We start from the raw sequence: 16,944 nt of genomic DNA, 5'->3' as shown, positions 1-16,944 counted from the left end.
TGCAGCGGGTATATTAGTTTGAACAGTGTAAATGATCAGGAACTATATACAACTTCTCAATAACCTTGACTGCTCAACGTGGATGCGTTAACCTGTTTGTCTTGTGTGCTATTGTAAGTGAAAGTATAATCTGGTAGTCTGACCCAAAAAAAAATTAGCCTGACATAAAAAATTTAGTCTTGACATAAACAAAAAATTAGTCTGACATAAAAAACAACAACTATTGAATCCGAAAAGTTTACATTGTGAAATAGTGTAAGACATTCAATCAAGACGATGTGTCCTCGATAGTCTTCATCGCATTGTTCTGTTGTCTTCTGTGTTGTATACAAAATTTTAATGTAATCATTATATCATAATAAAGAGGAGATGAAATCTAAACAAAATAAAAAATAACATTAAACATTTCGAAAGCCAAAAAAACATCAGAGTGTTAACGTAGGAATCGTTCAAATTGACTAGGTTTTGTGCTATTGCAATGAATGAAGAAACTTGGGGAGCAGGTTTATAACAAGATCTAGAAGATAGACAGGTAACTAAATGTATCATGGAATAGTGCCTTTCACTGACCAATGCTTAGTATTTGGTTGAAACTTGGTTCATTGCTCTTAAAGAAATTTAACGCCATATATTTATACAAAAACATCAGAAAATTGCTATGAATATTCAAATATGACAGAAAATCAAACCCCCACAGATTCAAAACGAAATAATAGATCTGTTGGGCAATGCAGTTCTGGACAAAATACCGGTACTATAGGATATCCATTCTGTACCATTTGTCTCTTTCATTGGTGGCAGCGCTCAAGACAAATAAAAAGTTGATATCTAATTCGTATTATTTTTTTGATACTGTTCAGTGATCTCCGATGACGGAACATCCAAAGAAATAGAAATTAGATTGTGTAGCGTTTCATATATGTGAGTATCAAACGTCAGCAGAATTTGCTGAACAAATGGTCCAAGTAATTAAAAAAACAACAACATTTATCCTTAAATAAACTACTAGGCCAAAGCTATGAAGGTGCTTCCAATATGATTGGTGACTAGAATGGCTTTTGGGCATTGTTTCATCAGAAGAATCCACTCGCGCATTAAGAAATAGATGCACTGGTTTCTTACTTTGCTACTTAGAAGGCCAGAGAAATGTTCAATAATTAAATCTTCGATCTATTTACTGTTGAATAATGGATGTAGAACTAGATACTGGTTTGTATCAATGTTTGAAAGTTTTACACCTTGAAGTGTTTTAGGATTGTCAATGAAAAGAATGGGAACTTGAAATCATAAAACATTTCTTTATATATTTGAAACTCCGTTATTTCGTTTCATTCTGTTCAAAAATTGTACAAACATTGACTTTTAATTCGTGTTGGAGACTTCTAACAGAGTCAAACGTAATAAGATGATTAAAAAGCTTCTCTTCTTGCATTGGAATGTCTTTTGGTCAATGTACCAATACATTCAGATTACTCAATTGTTTAGTCATACACTGTATTTGTCTTTTTGGGGGAGGGGGCCCACCAATATGTTCTTGAACCCGGGCCCACGGGTATCATGCTACGCCACTGTATTTAAGGGGGCTTACCGACTATATCTAAAAAAATGTAATAGATGACTTCTATTGTTATAACATTTAACAGTTAAGAGGATTGTATGTATGAAGCATTTCAGCTTTTTTATGTGGTTTTAGAGATTTCAAGATTGTTAAATAAATCAATAAATTGTATTTTTACGAATTTATCAATCTATATATCTGTCTGTCTGTCTTGAATTTTCGCGCTATGAATAAGGCAAGTCTTGAAAAGAACTCTTAAAAACTATTACTATTCTGTTATCTCACATGATTTGGTCACATCTGTTGTCCATATTCCTTATCATGCTTTTAAGTGTAGGGATAACAATGCATTATAGACTTCCTTGAAATTAGGGTCCCTGATAGTTTACAAAAAAAAAAGATGGTTTGGTCCATAAGTTTAATACTGTTTCTTTTCATTTTTCAAAATTACAATTGAGCTCTGTAAAATGCCAATTTATTTGCATAGGACAAGATAAAAACTATTATCAGTTTGTTACGACACAAGACTCTTGGAAAATAGTAGATAAATAAAAAATGAACAAATATTCTGAGGTTCCAATTAAAAAAGACTTTAATTAATATTATCACAAATTACGTAAACATACTTGTTTCAACTCGCTCCATGTTCCTATTTCTCTAACTGCCACTTTTTCATCCCACTTCCATTCAATATCCAAATTCAAATTTTCATTCACACCAAGCTGCGCTACGACCGTAACACAGTTCTATTATCACAAATTCTCAAGTCTAACACGATGCGTTCAACACAGTTGTTAGTAAGACGTTATAAACTTATTTGAATGAATGGTCTATGACAGTTGTTACGTGCGCATCTTAGTGTGAATGTGAAATGGTGCGATTGCGTGTTGAAAGGAGGGAAGAACCAAAATGGAGGAATGTGAACAAGAAAGTGTTTTCAGTATTAATAAAGAGTAAAGTATTTATAAACTGGGATTTGTCGTTTTCATGTCTAAAGAGTCTCATCCAATATGAAGACGTAACAAGTGGCGCCCAACGCAAAGGTAACCCACGTATCCCTCTATTCACAGGGGATCTCCTGTCAGCAGACAGTAGAGATAGTATAGTCTAGATCTAGAGACAGGAGAACATTCGATTCGATATTATTAGTAATCAACTATGGCGGACAAGGCTGAGGTAGCAGCGTTGAAGGAAGAGGGAAGGTTGTTGGAGCTTGAAGGGGCAGAACTAAGAAAATACGTATAAGAAAGGTTAATGGAGAGGGAGAGATTAGCGATGGAAAGAGACAAAGAAAAGGAGAGATTAGATAAAGAGGACAAAAGAGAAAGGGAAAAAGAAAAGGAGAGATTAGCGATGGAAAGAGACAAAGAAAAGGAGAGATTAGCGATGGAAAGAGACAAAGAAAAGGAGAGATTAGATAAGGAGGACAAAAGAGAAAGAGAAAAGGATAAGGAGATAGTAGCAATTGAAAGGGAAAAGAAAAATGAATTAGTCGCCATTGAAAGAGAAAGATTAGCATTTGAAAAAGAGACAGCAGAGAAAAAGTTAAAAACAGACCAAGGAAAAGAGAATGATAAAAGAAAGAGTGACTCTACAGGGAATAAACTGGCAAAATATAAAGGTTTGATATTCAACGAAGACAAAATGGACATAGACATTTTTTTGAAGAAGTTCGAGATAGAAATGAGAGAACTGGAGTACCCTGAAGACAAATGGACATTCTTATTGTCGAGATCATTTACAGCGGAGGTGCCTTCAAAAATATGTATGAACCAGGGTAACTACAGCATTGTGAAAGAACAACTACTTAGAACTTTCGGGAAAACAGAAGCTTTCTATCGCCAACAGTTTGTTAATTGTGAGATAGAACCAGAGGATGGCCCGCAGACCTTCTTGGACAAAATGAGCAGCCATTTCGATAACTGGATAGAAACCGCTGAGGTAGAAAAAACCTTTGACAGTCTTAAGACATTTCTCATGCTGGACAAATTGATGTACGAGTGTCAGGAGGAATTAAAAATATTTCTGTTGGAGAGGAAACCGAAATCCATAGAAGACATAGTAAGACTGATAAGGGCTTATAAAGTGGCACATCCCGAGAAGAAATTATCTAGAGGCAGTGATATAGAAGAAATAGTTGCCTTTAACAGAACATGTGAGACACAGAATAAATCTCACAGAACAAGGGAGACACAGGATAGACAGTATAGAAGTGGTACATATGAAAGACAAAATGATAGCCGCAACGGAAGATATCAAGGAAACAGACAGGAAAGAATGGACTGGGAGAAAGGTAGAATAGAGCAAGGCTTATCATTGTCATCTGATACTGGAACATTGGAGATTTTTCAGACATTCGTAGGGAACAAGGCAGCCAAGACCATCAGGGATACTGGGAGCACTATTATTGGAGTGAATAAGAATTTAGTGGAAGACCATGAATATACAGGCGAATCTAGGAAGTGTGTTATGTTTAATGGGAATATTGTACAATTACCGATTGCTAAAGTTAGTATAGACACACCGTATGTTAAGGGGACAGTGGAAGCTTGTGTTGTAGATCAGGTTGAGATAGATTTAATTATTGGGAATATTCATGGGGTGAAAATATGTTCAGTAAGGGAGATTGAGAATTGGAAGAAATATTATGGGATAAAGTCTACGCGAGGTAGAAATGGGGATGTGGAAGAAGACATAAGATCTCATACATCAGAGGACATGGGTAGCAGAGAGCACGAGAAGAAAGAATTAACAGATAAGGTAGAAAGCAATGCAATAAGAATGGGTCCAAATCAAAGTAAAGTAAGGCAATCAGTGGTACAGGGAAAGCGATATAAGCCCACATACAGACGTACAAATCCATACATCTTATGCTTTAATTGTGGGAAAAGGGGGCATATTAGAAGACAGTGTCAACAGTTAATTAGAATTAAGGATTCAAGGTACAATAGTGAAGAGGCGTATACGAGAAAAGAGAGGGATATTAGCAGCCTAGAAAACAGTACAGCTAGATCATTAGGTAGTAGAATCACAATGGGACATCATTGCAAATGAGGGAAGCGGAAAGGATGGCATGTCAATAATGTTAGAATTATATAGATATGATTAGAAAAGGTAAGAATGATGGACATTATTTATTGTTCTATTCTACAATGAATAAATATATGTGTAATGAATTGAATATTGTTGTTACAAGATGCATGGAGCAAGATAGACTTTGTTTGATTACGACTGGAATGATGGTGTTTTGTACAGGCATACAATTATGAGTGGGGAGTTGTATTGATAGAAATATGATTACTTATAGATAAATGTTAACATAAGTGGTTTCAATTGCTCATAATAACAGTTATTATTGTGATGAATATAATTGTTATTTCATGTTGGGATTGTATTGGTATTAACATGACATTGTGTTTGATTTTGTTTAGTTATTACATTATGGTTTTATATGTTACCGATTTTTTTTAACTTGGAATAGTCTGATAATATATTCAGTGATTTGTATTTTGGACGTTCGATGTGCATCGAACTTGTTAAACAGGGGGGGTGTTACGTGCGCATCTTAGTGTGAATGTGAAATGGTGCGATTGCGTGTTGAAAGGAGGGAAGAACCAAAATGGAGGAATGTGAACAAGAAAGTGTTTTCAGTATTAATAAAGAGTAAAGTATTTATAAACTGGGATTTGTCGTTTTCATGTCTAAAGAGTCTCATCCAATATGAAGACGTAACAACAGTGATGCCCAAAATACGGCCCGCGGGCCAGATCCAGCCCGTGACGAGGATCCATTTGGCCAGTCGAAACGTCGGTATAAAGTGTAGAAAATCTCACCACCCCTTTAAAAAATATAAAGGTTGAAAAATGTATATTTACCTACGTTAGGGCCCTCACTTTTCCTTGGATAAATTGGTACCACGAGCTTTAACATTTGTTCCTTTATGAAAAGGAAATTAAGAATCTACCAGAACCATTGAACGGATTTTTTTTTTGCGGAACATGGTAATAAGCCAACACACTTTTTTTTATAAAGAATGTCTGGCTGTTTTAATAAACAACATACAGCAGCAGCATAAAAAAAACAATTATGACGCGGAGGATCCATGGGAATATTGACCATAAAAAAGAGAAGAACATGAATTAATGGCTAGGCTAACTACTAAGTTGCTAACAATTTAAATAGAGAATTAATGCCATTTCCAGACACGTTGAAAAAACTAGATTAAGGATAAACTTTAAATATACCAAATTATTAATGTCCTTACTAGATCCACGGGTTTTTAAATGAAATAGTTTCAGGTCAATTTCAAGTTGTTGTTTTTTTTTAACTTTTTTTGGTCATGTGCCCCGCGACACGAGTGTGACAGGTGGGGAAATGTGACGTGTGTTTGGCACGTTTTATGTCTAGGGGATGATTATTTTTAAAGCTATCACACCCCAACCTATCAGCATATGAATCGGGAGCAGACACGCAACGAGACAAAGCAATGAAAGATAGATACAAAAGTTAAAAATGAAGAATATTTATTTACATAAATATACATATAAGAATAAAAAGGGGGAGGGTTTGCATCTATCTCTAATATATTAGATTTAATCATCACTCTTGCACCTAATAAGAGAGTATGTCACTTTGTCCTCCGACTTAGCTGGTTTTCCTGTTGATGTCGCAGCTGGCTGTGTCCTGGCTTGAGGTTCTGCAGCTGGAGGTGGCGCTCTAGCGGATAGAGGGACGCCGGCGATATAGTTCTTGTGGAGTCTCAATCCCCAAAATCTAATATCTGTAGTGGGCACAGTAGGGCGGGTGGCCTGCTACCGTGGGCACAAGGTTACTGCGGGCAGAGCTGATCTGCCGTGGGCAGCGTAGTTGACAGGATATGTCCAGTGAGTTGCAGAGGGTTGGCGTAGCTATGACGTCTCGCACAGACCTGAGTCCGTAGGGACGTCGCACCTAATAGCTTGACAGGTGGGCTGTCGAATAGGCGGGCAATGCCGATAGCGCCAAGTGGTAGAGTTGAGTAGATCTCAGTAGGCAAGTGCAGTGCTGAATAGCACTAAGCACAACTGCCGGTAAATAGATCGTTGATCCAATAACTAGGCAATAGGTGATAGGCAAATAGGCAGGTAAGTAATCCTATAAATAGGCAGGTCTCAGTAGGACAGTGCAGTGCTGGATAGCACTCAGCACATAAATAGTAGGTGATTCTTGATATCAAACAAATAGGCAGACACCTGAGGGAGGCTGCGGATAAATAAAGACAAGTTAGGACATGTCTCTCATACATCTTATCGATGCTCTCGACTGAGGTGCATTCGTCAGATTGGTAAAATTGCTTTAGAGCATAAAGGGGAGATGATGACAAATGGGATTTGGAAAATAGATGGCAGATAGTAGCAATATAAAAATGTACATAAAAGGGAAAGTAATAATATAAAATGTACATAGCAGGGGAAATAATAATCTCAAATAAACAACACAGGTGGATAGAGAAAGAAAGGGGGGGGGGTTGAATTGGGCGGTGGTCAGCGACCCAGATGATTGTTTACATATGACCGTGGGTCGAGAACAATGGAGCGTGCTTGAATGTCCCTTCAAGCGGCGCAACTCTCATTAGAGTAACATGAGTAAAGGGGAGATAATTCAATACAGGGGAGATAACTCATATCTCCTTTCTAAGCGCAGTATTAGTGCGATAGTAAAATTATCAAGGCGGCCAACCGAGATAAAGGAAATAGACTAAGATGTACAAATATATACATGGTTGCATCAACGATCAATTGAGCAACGTAGCATTAATAGATTAATGCAATACATAAATAAATACATAGGACATGTTTATGTTTTCTACTTACGCCAGTGAGAAATACACAATGCACTAATTAAATATAAATGAACTAAGCAAAATACACATGATAATATCCAATGGAAATATACACAGAGTAATTAAGATGGAACTTGTGATTAAGTTCGGCTTACCACCAGGTATTCCTCTAGGAGAAAGAATAAGTGATATAGTCCAGACTCGATAGCTCAGCTCGAATGAGAAAGAGAGGGTGATTTGAGTTGGTTTACTATATATATATGCCTGAAAAGTGTGGGCGGACACCGGAAATGTCCTAGGCTAAGAATTATCTTACACGTGGGTGAAGTCCGACAAGAGCCGCACCTTGGAGTATCACGCGGTGTGTTGACCAGGGTAATCTCTTAGATCAAGGAGAGACGTGAGAGAAGGGGGGGGGGAGAAGGATTAGCTTGCATTCAAACCAAGGTGGTGTCAACCGCGATCGTCCTTCAGACATCCGGCGGGCAAGACAAAAGAGATTGTGTGTCTACCTTTCCCCGATCAAGGGCAGATAAATGAAAGGACGCGCCTTAGCTATCTCCAAGGTGGTCAACTAAGTCTAGCCTGGAGCGGAAAAGGTGTGGCGGGTGAATAGTTTAGGGGTAGGATGGGGAAATAATTAAAAATAAAATAAATAAATAATGAAAAATAATAATTAATGCTGTGATAATTTAGAGTGACTCTGACAGCGAGTTTTTGACTTGTCACATACGCCGCCGCCAAGATGGATCTATCGCAGAAAGATCCATAAAGTGCGAGCAGACTGATGTCACTCTAACTTTAAGATCAGTTGTTATCACAGCATTAAAAAAAAAATCTGGAAATAAAGGGATAGCCATGCCAGGAGGAGGGTCTGTCCAAGTCTGTCCGTGGTCTACTTCCCGTCCCGGAGTATGTAGTCACCTGGGTGAAACATATGGGGCTGCTTGGGAGAGTAGATTGGGTGATTGGGCGAGTAATAATTCCTTCCTGGGGCGGATTGGGGAGCGTGATTGGGGCTTAGGCGGGGTGCCCAAGGCACGTGTGCTTGTTGGGGCTTACCTCCGAAGCCGCTGTGAGGCGCCTCTTCACGAGAGTAAGTAATCAGCTTACCTCGGTATCGTCTGACACGATCAATGTCAGGGAAGAGTGGCCTGATAAAGAATGTGGAGTTCTGCCGGAGAACGTCCCCACGATTGCGATAACTTGGCTTACATCGTGGCTTCCTGACACGGTCAATGCCAGGGGAAGGTTGATATTGAATGGTGGCTGAGGAGCCAGGGTGAGAAGAGTCTTCACGAGCGCGAGGGTTCGGCTTACCTCGTGACTTCCTGACACTATCACTGCCAGGGGGAGGTTGATTCGGAATGGTGGCTGAGGAGCCATGAAGAGGAGTGAGTCCACGAGAGCAAGGGTTCATCTTATCTCGGGGCATTCTGACACTGTCAATGTCAGAGGAATGTTGCATGATTTTGTCTGAGTAGCATGGGTCAAGTAGACCCTCACGAGCGCGGGTAAACGACTTAACTCGTGACTTCCTAGCAGAGTCAATGCCAGGGCGGAGTGGTGTGAGCTTCGCTGATGAGTCGGGACCGGGCGTGTTAGTGTGGCGACCAGGGCTTCCAACCAGCTGGTTGCTGCCACGTTTCTGCTCCGTCGATCTACCGACGGGCAGAGAAAAGTATGGCTTTTTGACAACCCCAAGAGGGACATATTTGGAGCCTAAAATGAAGTCATATACTGGCGTGTCCATGACGGCGGCGTCGATGGTGCCATGTACGTATCTGCACTCCACGTGCACCCTCGCGATAGGAAGAACCTTTGGAGGAATCTCACGGTCAAGGGACTGAATCGTCACAGTTCTATCTGTGAGATCAGCTGGATCAACCAGTGCTTTGCAGATAACTGAGCTTACTGCACAGCCTGTGTCAAATAGGGACCGGACGTAACGTCCGTTAACCAGAATCTTCTCTACCCCGGGGGAAGAGGAGACAGGGTGAGGAAGTGCCGGTAGGACTTCCGTTTTCGTAGGGCCAAGGGCAGTGTGTTCAGGGGCCACAGTCAGTGTTGATATGACGTATGGGTCGCCCGCTGCTCTATCAGTCTGTGTTTGCTGATTAGACGCAGAGGGTTTGGGGACCGCGGTCATTACTGAAATGTTCTGTGAGGCCTGCTGCTTTTGGCGGTTGGGTTGGTGGCTACGCATGCTGTTGTTGCAGTCACGGTAGGCACGGTTAGTTTTGTTGCCACGCGTGCTGTTGTTGCAGTCACGGTGGGCTTGGTTGTTCTCGTTATGACGAGGCTTACGTGCTGGGTAGTTGCAGCTTTTGTGCAAGGCTGGTTGTTGGATTGGTGCCTTTCTAGGTTGGGGTTTGCTTGAGGGCATGGGCTGGATTAAAGTTCTATTAGACTGAGCTGGAGGGTTGGGCTGGGTAGACAAGGTGGACTGGTCGAGAGAAGGGGCATCAGGTGTGGTAGTTTCACCTTTATTAGCAACGTCTGTGTCTGATGGGGCGGTGTGCTCTGTTTCGACATGAGTCATGATTCCACTCTCCTCTGCTTCCTGACCTTGTCTTGCGGGTGTGCTGTTCCGCTCCAAACTCTGCGGTCTATAGCGCTGTCTGATTTCTAGTATTTCCTGCTCACGGGCTTTGCGCAATTCTTCCATTCTTTGTGCCCTTTCAATCCGTCTTCGTACGTAGTCTTCTAACTCGAGACCTTCAAATCCACCTAATATTCCTTCAGCCTCGAAATCGGAAGCTAATTCCGCTAAGTCCATGGTTAAAGAGGCCGGATTAGGAAGAGGATGAGGTGGAAGATATTGAGAGGTAAAATGTAGAAAGGAGCCGCTGAATGCAAGAAAGAGTAAAAGGGGAATGTGGTGTCTGCCTACGTTAATCACAAAATTCCTGCAATGAAATATTACACATGAAATGCAATAATAGTAATAAATAAAATATGACAGAAGTGACACTCTTGATAATGCGAAGTGATGATACTTATAAATGCTTTTAGAAAAATATTGATAGGAAATTTGGTTATTGCTGCCTGTTCGTGCCTGCTGTACTAATGGGTTAAATCCACGGACGGGCTCGCCAAAATGTGACAGGTGGGGAAATGTGACGTGTGTTTGGCACGTTTTATGTCTAGGGGATGATTATTTTTAAAGCTATCACACCCCAACCTATCAGCATATGAATCGGGAGCAGACACGCAACGAGACAAAGCAATGAAAGATAGATACAAAAGTTAAAAATGAAGAATATTTATTTACATAAATATACATATAAGAATAAAAAGGGGGAGGGTTTGCATCTATCTCTAATATATTAGATTTAATCATCACTCTTGCACCTAATAAGAGAGTATGTCACTTTGTCCTCCGACTTAGCTGGTTTTCCTGTTGATGTCGCAGCTGGCTGTGTCCTGGCTTGAGGTTCTGCAGCTGGAGGTGGCGCTCTAGCGGATAGAGGGACGCCGGCGATATAGTTCTTGTGGAGTCTCAATCCCCAAAATCTAATATCTGTAGTGGGCACAGTAGGGCGGGTGGCCTGCTACCGTGGGCACAAGGTTACTGCGGGCAGAGCTGATCTGCCGTGGGCAGCGTAGTTGACAGGATATGTCCAGTGAGTTGCAGAGGGTTGGCGTAGCTATGACGTCTCGCACAGACCTGAGTCCGTAGGGACGTCGCACCTAATAGCTTGACAGGTGGGCTGTCGAATAGGCGGGCAATGCCGATAGCGCCAAGTGGTAGAGTTGAGTAGATCTCAGTAGGCAAGTGCAGTGCTGAATAGCACTAAGCACAACTGCCGGTAAATAGATCGTTGATCCAATAACTAGGCAATAGGTGATAGGCAAATAGGCAGGTAAGTAATCCTATAAATAGGCAGGTCTCAGTAGGACAGTGCAGTGCTGGATAGCACTCAGCACATAAATAGTAGGTGATTCTTGATATCAAACAAATAGGCAGACACCTGAGGGAGGCTGCGGATAAATAAAGACAAGTTAGGACATGTCTCTCATACATCTTATCGATGCTCTCGACTGAGGTGCATTCGTCAGATTGGTAAAATTGCTTTAGAGCATAAAGGGGAGATGATGACAAATGGGATTTGGAAAATAGATGGCAGATAGTAGCAATATAAAAATGTACATAAAAGGGAAAGTAATAATATAAAATGTACATAGCAGGGGAAATAATAATCTCAAATAAACAACACAGGTGGATAGAGAAAGAAAGGGGGGGGGGTTGAATTGGGCGGTGGTCAGCGACCCAGATGATTGTTTACATATGACCGTGGGTCGAGAACAATGGAGCGTGCTTGAATGTCCCTTCAAGCGGCGCAACTCTCATTAGAGTAACATGAGTAAAGGGGAGATAATTCAATACAGGGGAGATAACTCATATCTCCTTTCTAAGCGCAGTATTAGTGCGATAGTAAAATTATCAAGGCGGCCAACCGAGATAAAGGAAATAGACTAAGATGTACAAATATATACATGGTTGCATCAACGATCAATTGAGCAACGTAGCATTAATAGATTAATGCAATACATAAATAAATACATAGGACATGTTTATGTTTTCTACTTACGCCAGTGAGAAATACACAATGCACTAATTAAATATAAATGAACTAAGCAAAATACACATGATAATATCCAATGGAAATATACACAGAGTAATTAAGATGGAACTTGTGATTAAGTTCGGCTTACCACCAGGTATTCCTCTAGGAGAAAGAATAAGTGATATAGTCCAGACTCGATAGCTCAGCTCGAATGAGAAAGAGAGGGTGATTTGAGTTGGTTTACTATATATATATGCCTGAAAAGTGTGGGCGGACACCGGAAATGTCCTAGGCTAAGAATTATCTTACACGTGGGTGAAGTCCGACAAGAGCCGCACCTTGGAGTATCACGCGGTGTGTTAACCAGGGTAATCTCTTAGATCAAGGAGAGACGTGAGAGAAGGGGGGGGGGGAGAAGGATTAGCTTGCATTCAAACCAAGGTGGTGTCAACCGCGATCGTCCTTCAGACATCCGGCGGGCAAGACAAAAGAGATTGTGTGTCTACCTTTCCCCGATCAAGGGCAGATAAATGAAAGGACGCGCCTTAGCTATCTCCAAGGTGGTCAACTAAGTCTAGCCTGGAGCGGAAAAGGTGTGGCGGGTGAATAGTTTAGGGGTAGGATGGGGAAATAATTAAAATAAAATAAATAAATAATGAAAAATAATAATTAATGCTGTGATAATTTAGAGTGACTCTGACAGCGAGTTTTTGACTTGTCACAACGAGTGTCGGAAATTAAAATGGCCCGCAGGTTGAATTAGGTTGGGCATTACTGGTCTATGAGATTAGAAAAAAAAAGATGTTTGTCCGTATTGTTATCTCAATTTCAATTCTTCAAATACTCTTATAAGCTCTTTTCAGTCAAGGACCACAACATCAGGTATTATGTATATATTGTTACGTATTTCTGAATCTTCTGGCTAGAAGTATTAGTAGGCACACAAATAAAAACACTGTAAAGAACTTGACGACTAAACTTTCAGTTTCATATAACTTTAATGACTATTAACTCTAACAATTCGTCACTGTAACATGTAGCGTAGAAGAATGTACAATATCTGTCAGTTTACAGTTAGCTATACTTCGTTGCAATTCATCTCTTCATTTCGTTGCAATTCATCTCTTCTCAACTTGCATCGAGCCGTATTCCACAGAACAGACCAACGACACACTTCCCAGTGTCGCTCCAGGTCTCCCTAAGCTGAACCAAGTCGTACTCAAGTCTACCGAATCAGAGCCGCACACATCTTACATCGACTGTATCGACTGTAACGGCTCAAGTCCACTGTAGTTCGTCGTATAGACTTTAACGACAGTAGTCCACTCCAGTTAACTCTATCCTAGTTAACTTGCATCGAGTCGTACACATCTCTCTTCTACTGTCTCGCACAGTAGACAACAGTACCGACGACTCACTCACGACTCCATACGACTGACTTTCACATTAACTTTCTGGCTTATATTGAGTCCCTAATCGCTTCTCCAAAGTTGCACAAACACTGCTTGTATCTTCTGGAATAACACGTGAGGAAACGTCACATCCTGTCTTTGTTTATACATGTAGATTCCAGAAAACATCGGCTACAGTGACATCTTGCTGGGGTCACAAGTTGTGACCTCTATCTGTCACTGGACATTGCTAGTTCCTTTTGGAATAACATGTAAGGACACGTCACATCCTGTCTCTGTTTATACATGTACATTCCAGGGAACACCCGCTGCTGTGTTATCTCGTCGGGGTCACACGTTAACCTCTTCCTGTCACTGGTCATTTGTAACAATATATTTCCTCAACAAATTAATCAAACAAGCGAGGCTCGGTCACCTGGTACTATTAGATAAACTGATATAATATATTTGTAGGTACATTTGACTTCAAGGCAGCAGGTTGTCTGACATGTAAGGAAAATATGTCGAATGTGATATGCATGTTGTCATTTTGTCCTCAAAGAAAAAAAATATGTTAAAGTGCACTTTTAAATGAAAGTGAGCATTTCATTTGTAATCGCTTGAAAAGTGCTCCCAAGATATTTAGAGCCTAGTACAGAATACCTCGTCACGTAAACATGGTTTACAGAGTGTGCTTGACATGAAGAGTGCAAGTGCGGACCTTTCACAAAATTATGAACAAGATTATAAAAGATTGTTTATGAAAATCAATTTTCTTGAAAAAATTTATTCTTTGAAGGTATGATTGAATAGGCGTTGATATCCTAAGTTAACTACCCCGGATGACGACATCACTAGCAATGCCACCATTCAAGATCTTTTTTTGCTGCTAAATTCAAACACTGGAAAGGTTTTCGTAATCAATTTAGATACAAACTTGGTATCATTCCTGTGGACACAACACCTACGCAGAGAGAAGTAACCTTTGTCATCTTATTTAAGCTCTAAGAAAATAGTTTTTATGGTAAGTTTAAATGCAGCCAACAAAAATGTTATGTTTTGGCTTAAGAAAGAAGTATTTTCTTTCGATTTTGTCCTGCGATCAACTTGACCATGGGTTAGCAATGATGTTTGGATCTTTTGTTAAAAAGAAAACAACAATTTAACTGTAGACCAAATCAATTGTATGAATTATAGTATGTAGCCAAATGCAGAGTTTAGTAACATCTGGTTTCGAGATTTCTTTGAATTAGTCTGTCTACCTGCATCTCTGTAGTTCTGTCTGTTAAACTAATTTTTTTAGAAACACTTATAATTCTTTTTTTTTCAAACATTAAGACAGAAATACAAATCTAATTCAACAAGTTTACTAACTCTTTTGTAAGCGCTATGATTTATAAAAACGGTTTGTAGAGTATTTCAATTTATCACTTATCTCCTGATTACAAAGCGTAGGATAACTGCCACCTTTACAATAGACATATAAGATTAGTCTTTTTGTCTTTCTCCAACTCACCACTATTAGTAAAATATACAAGTACAGATTAAAACTTAATGGAATTCTGCTTTGAGAGTAAAGTAAACGTATACACCTAGGAATAAGGGAGGGAACCATAGAATAAAACGTAGCTCTGGTACTGTTATTAAAATGAATGAGTCACAGAAAATAGATTTTAAAATATTATCTAATTATTTCCATCAACTGATTACTATCTGTTCAATTCTAGAGTCATGTAGCATAAAGAGTTAAATCCCAAGATTGATTATGTTCAGAAAGACTTATTCTGAAGTCTCCAAAAGAAATGCAATCTGTGAAGCATTTTAGAAACTTCTAGTAATTAAAAGAAAAAAAAATGGCTAAACGATAGACTATGAGTCTATTTTGCTGGTACTCTGACTAAGTAAGGTGGTCCACAGACTATATAAGGCGGACATCAGTAACCTAAATGATGCAAAATAGATTAGTTTCAAAACTTTCTCTCTTGGCTGTTATTGCTGTTTTGGCTGTTATTGCTGCTTTGGCTGTTCAGATTTGAAATCCACTGTTGTTACAGGTATGTCATGTTCGATGCATTGTAGTATCTCTATCTTTTGTGTGCAGATGTTATTTCTTTGCAAAGCAGGAACATTTTAAGTTTTAGTTTTTGACAAATTATATACATTTATTTTCTTACCTTAAATAATGGCACACTAATAGTAAAGAACACTTAACTCAATAACCAATGATAACACTAGACGTTGGATACATCAGACTCTTTAATAACACACTCTCACATCACACAGGTTACATACAACAATACAATAGGAACTCTCTTGCCAAGGTGAGTAATTCTTGACACTAAATACATATCACAAACACATACGCATTAAAACAATGTCATTATATTTCATTCTGTATTTCAAAATAAATTAATACATAAAGCGAGATATGAGCATTTTTGTTAAATGAATTATTACTGGTATTTGTAACAGTATGTAAAATAGTTATTGTTTTTTTTCCCCATTAATGATCTAGGAAGGAGAGATAATTCAGGTTCAAAAGGATGTAGTTTCGAAGAGAGTGATCTTAGATTAAAGTTGACAGAAGAGACAACAGAGAGAAACGGGAATCAACATTTTTATTAGAGAAACTGGTCACCATACTGTCATTGGAATTAGGTGATGCTTAGGTTACAGTTGGAGGGACAAATGTCTAAAATGTCATTGTAATTAGGTGATGCTTAGGTTACAGTAGAAAGAACAACAGTCTATAATGTCATTGGAATTAGGTGATGCTTAGGTTAAAGTAGGAAGAACAACTGTCTATAATGTCATTGGAATTAGGTGATGCTTAGGTTACAGTTGGAGGGAGAAATGTCTATAATGTCATTGGAATTAGGTGATGCTTAGGTTACACTTGGAGGGACAGATGTCTATAATGTCATTGGAGTTAGGTGATGCTTAGGTTACAGTTGGAAGAACAAATGTCTATAATGTCATTGGAATTAGGTGATGCTTAGGTTAAAGTTGGAGGATCAAATGTCTATAATGTTATTGGAATTAGGTGATGCATATGTTACACTTGGAGGGACAGATGTCTATAATGTCATAGGAATTAGGTGATGCTTAGGTTACAGTTGGAAGAACAACTGTCTATAATGTCATTGGAATTAGGTGATGCTTAGGTTACAGTAGGAAGAACAAATATCTATAATGTCATAGGAATTAGGTGATGCTTAGGTTACACTTGGAAGAACAAATGTCTATAATGTCATTGGAATTAGGTGATGCTTAGGTTAAAGTTGGAGGATCAAATGTCTATAATGTTATTGGAATTAGGTGATGCATATGTTACACTTGGAGGGACAGATGTCTATAATGTCATAGGAATTAGGTGATGCTTAGGTTACAGTTGGAAGAACAACTGTCTATAATGTCATTGGAATTAGGTGATGCTTAGGTTACAGTAGGAAGAACAAATATCTATAATGTCATAGGAATTAGGTGATGCTTAGGTTACAGTAGGAAGAACAAATATCTATAATGTCATAGGAATTAGGTGATGCTTAGGTTACAGTAGGAAGAACAAATATCTATAATGTCATAAGAATTAGGTGATGCTTA

The 16,944-nt window shown here is 39.2% G+C and overlaps 1 protein-coding gene across 1 annotated transcript; it reads right to left on the bottom strand.

The window, feature by feature from the left end:
• Positions 1-8,299: 8,299 nt before the first annotated feature.
• On the bottom strand, positions 8,300-12,309 carry LOC129925331 (uncharacterized). Its single transcript, XM_056025066.1, has 3 exons — positions 12,099-12,309; positions 9,045-11,363; positions 8,300-8,322 (listed from the first exon to the last, which is right to left on the bottom strand). The coding sequence occupies exons 2-3, from the start codon at positions 10,156-10,158 to the stop codon at positions 8,300-8,302; spliced, it is 1,137 nt and encodes a 378-aa protein (XP_055881041.1). The 5' UTR covers positions 10,159-11,363; positions 12,099-12,309.
• Positions 12,310-16,944: the final 4,635 nt, after the last annotated feature.

This window comes from Biomphalaria glabrata, chromosome 1 (assembly GCF_947242115.1).
Source record: "Biomphalaria glabrata chromosome 1, xgBioGlab47.1, whole genome shotgun sequence".
NCBI classification, from domain to species: domain Eukaryota; kingdom Metazoa; phylum Mollusca; class Gastropoda; family Planorbidae; genus Biomphalaria; species Biomphalaria glabrata.
The sequence above is the reverse complement of the archived record's forward strand: the minus strand, read 5'-3'. Positions and strand labels throughout refer to the sequence as shown.

Bases quoted from the DNA above. Each gene is read 5' to 3' on its own strand.
- LOC129925331 (XM_056025066.1), bottom strand. From the start codon at position 10,158: ATGGACTTAGCGGAATTAGCTTCCGATTTCGAGGCTGAAGGAATATTA. The intron at 8,323-9,044 runs GTAGATCGACGG...TCTCCCAAGCAG, and splicing joins ATACTTTTCTCTGCCCGTCG to CCCCATATGTTTCACCCAGG.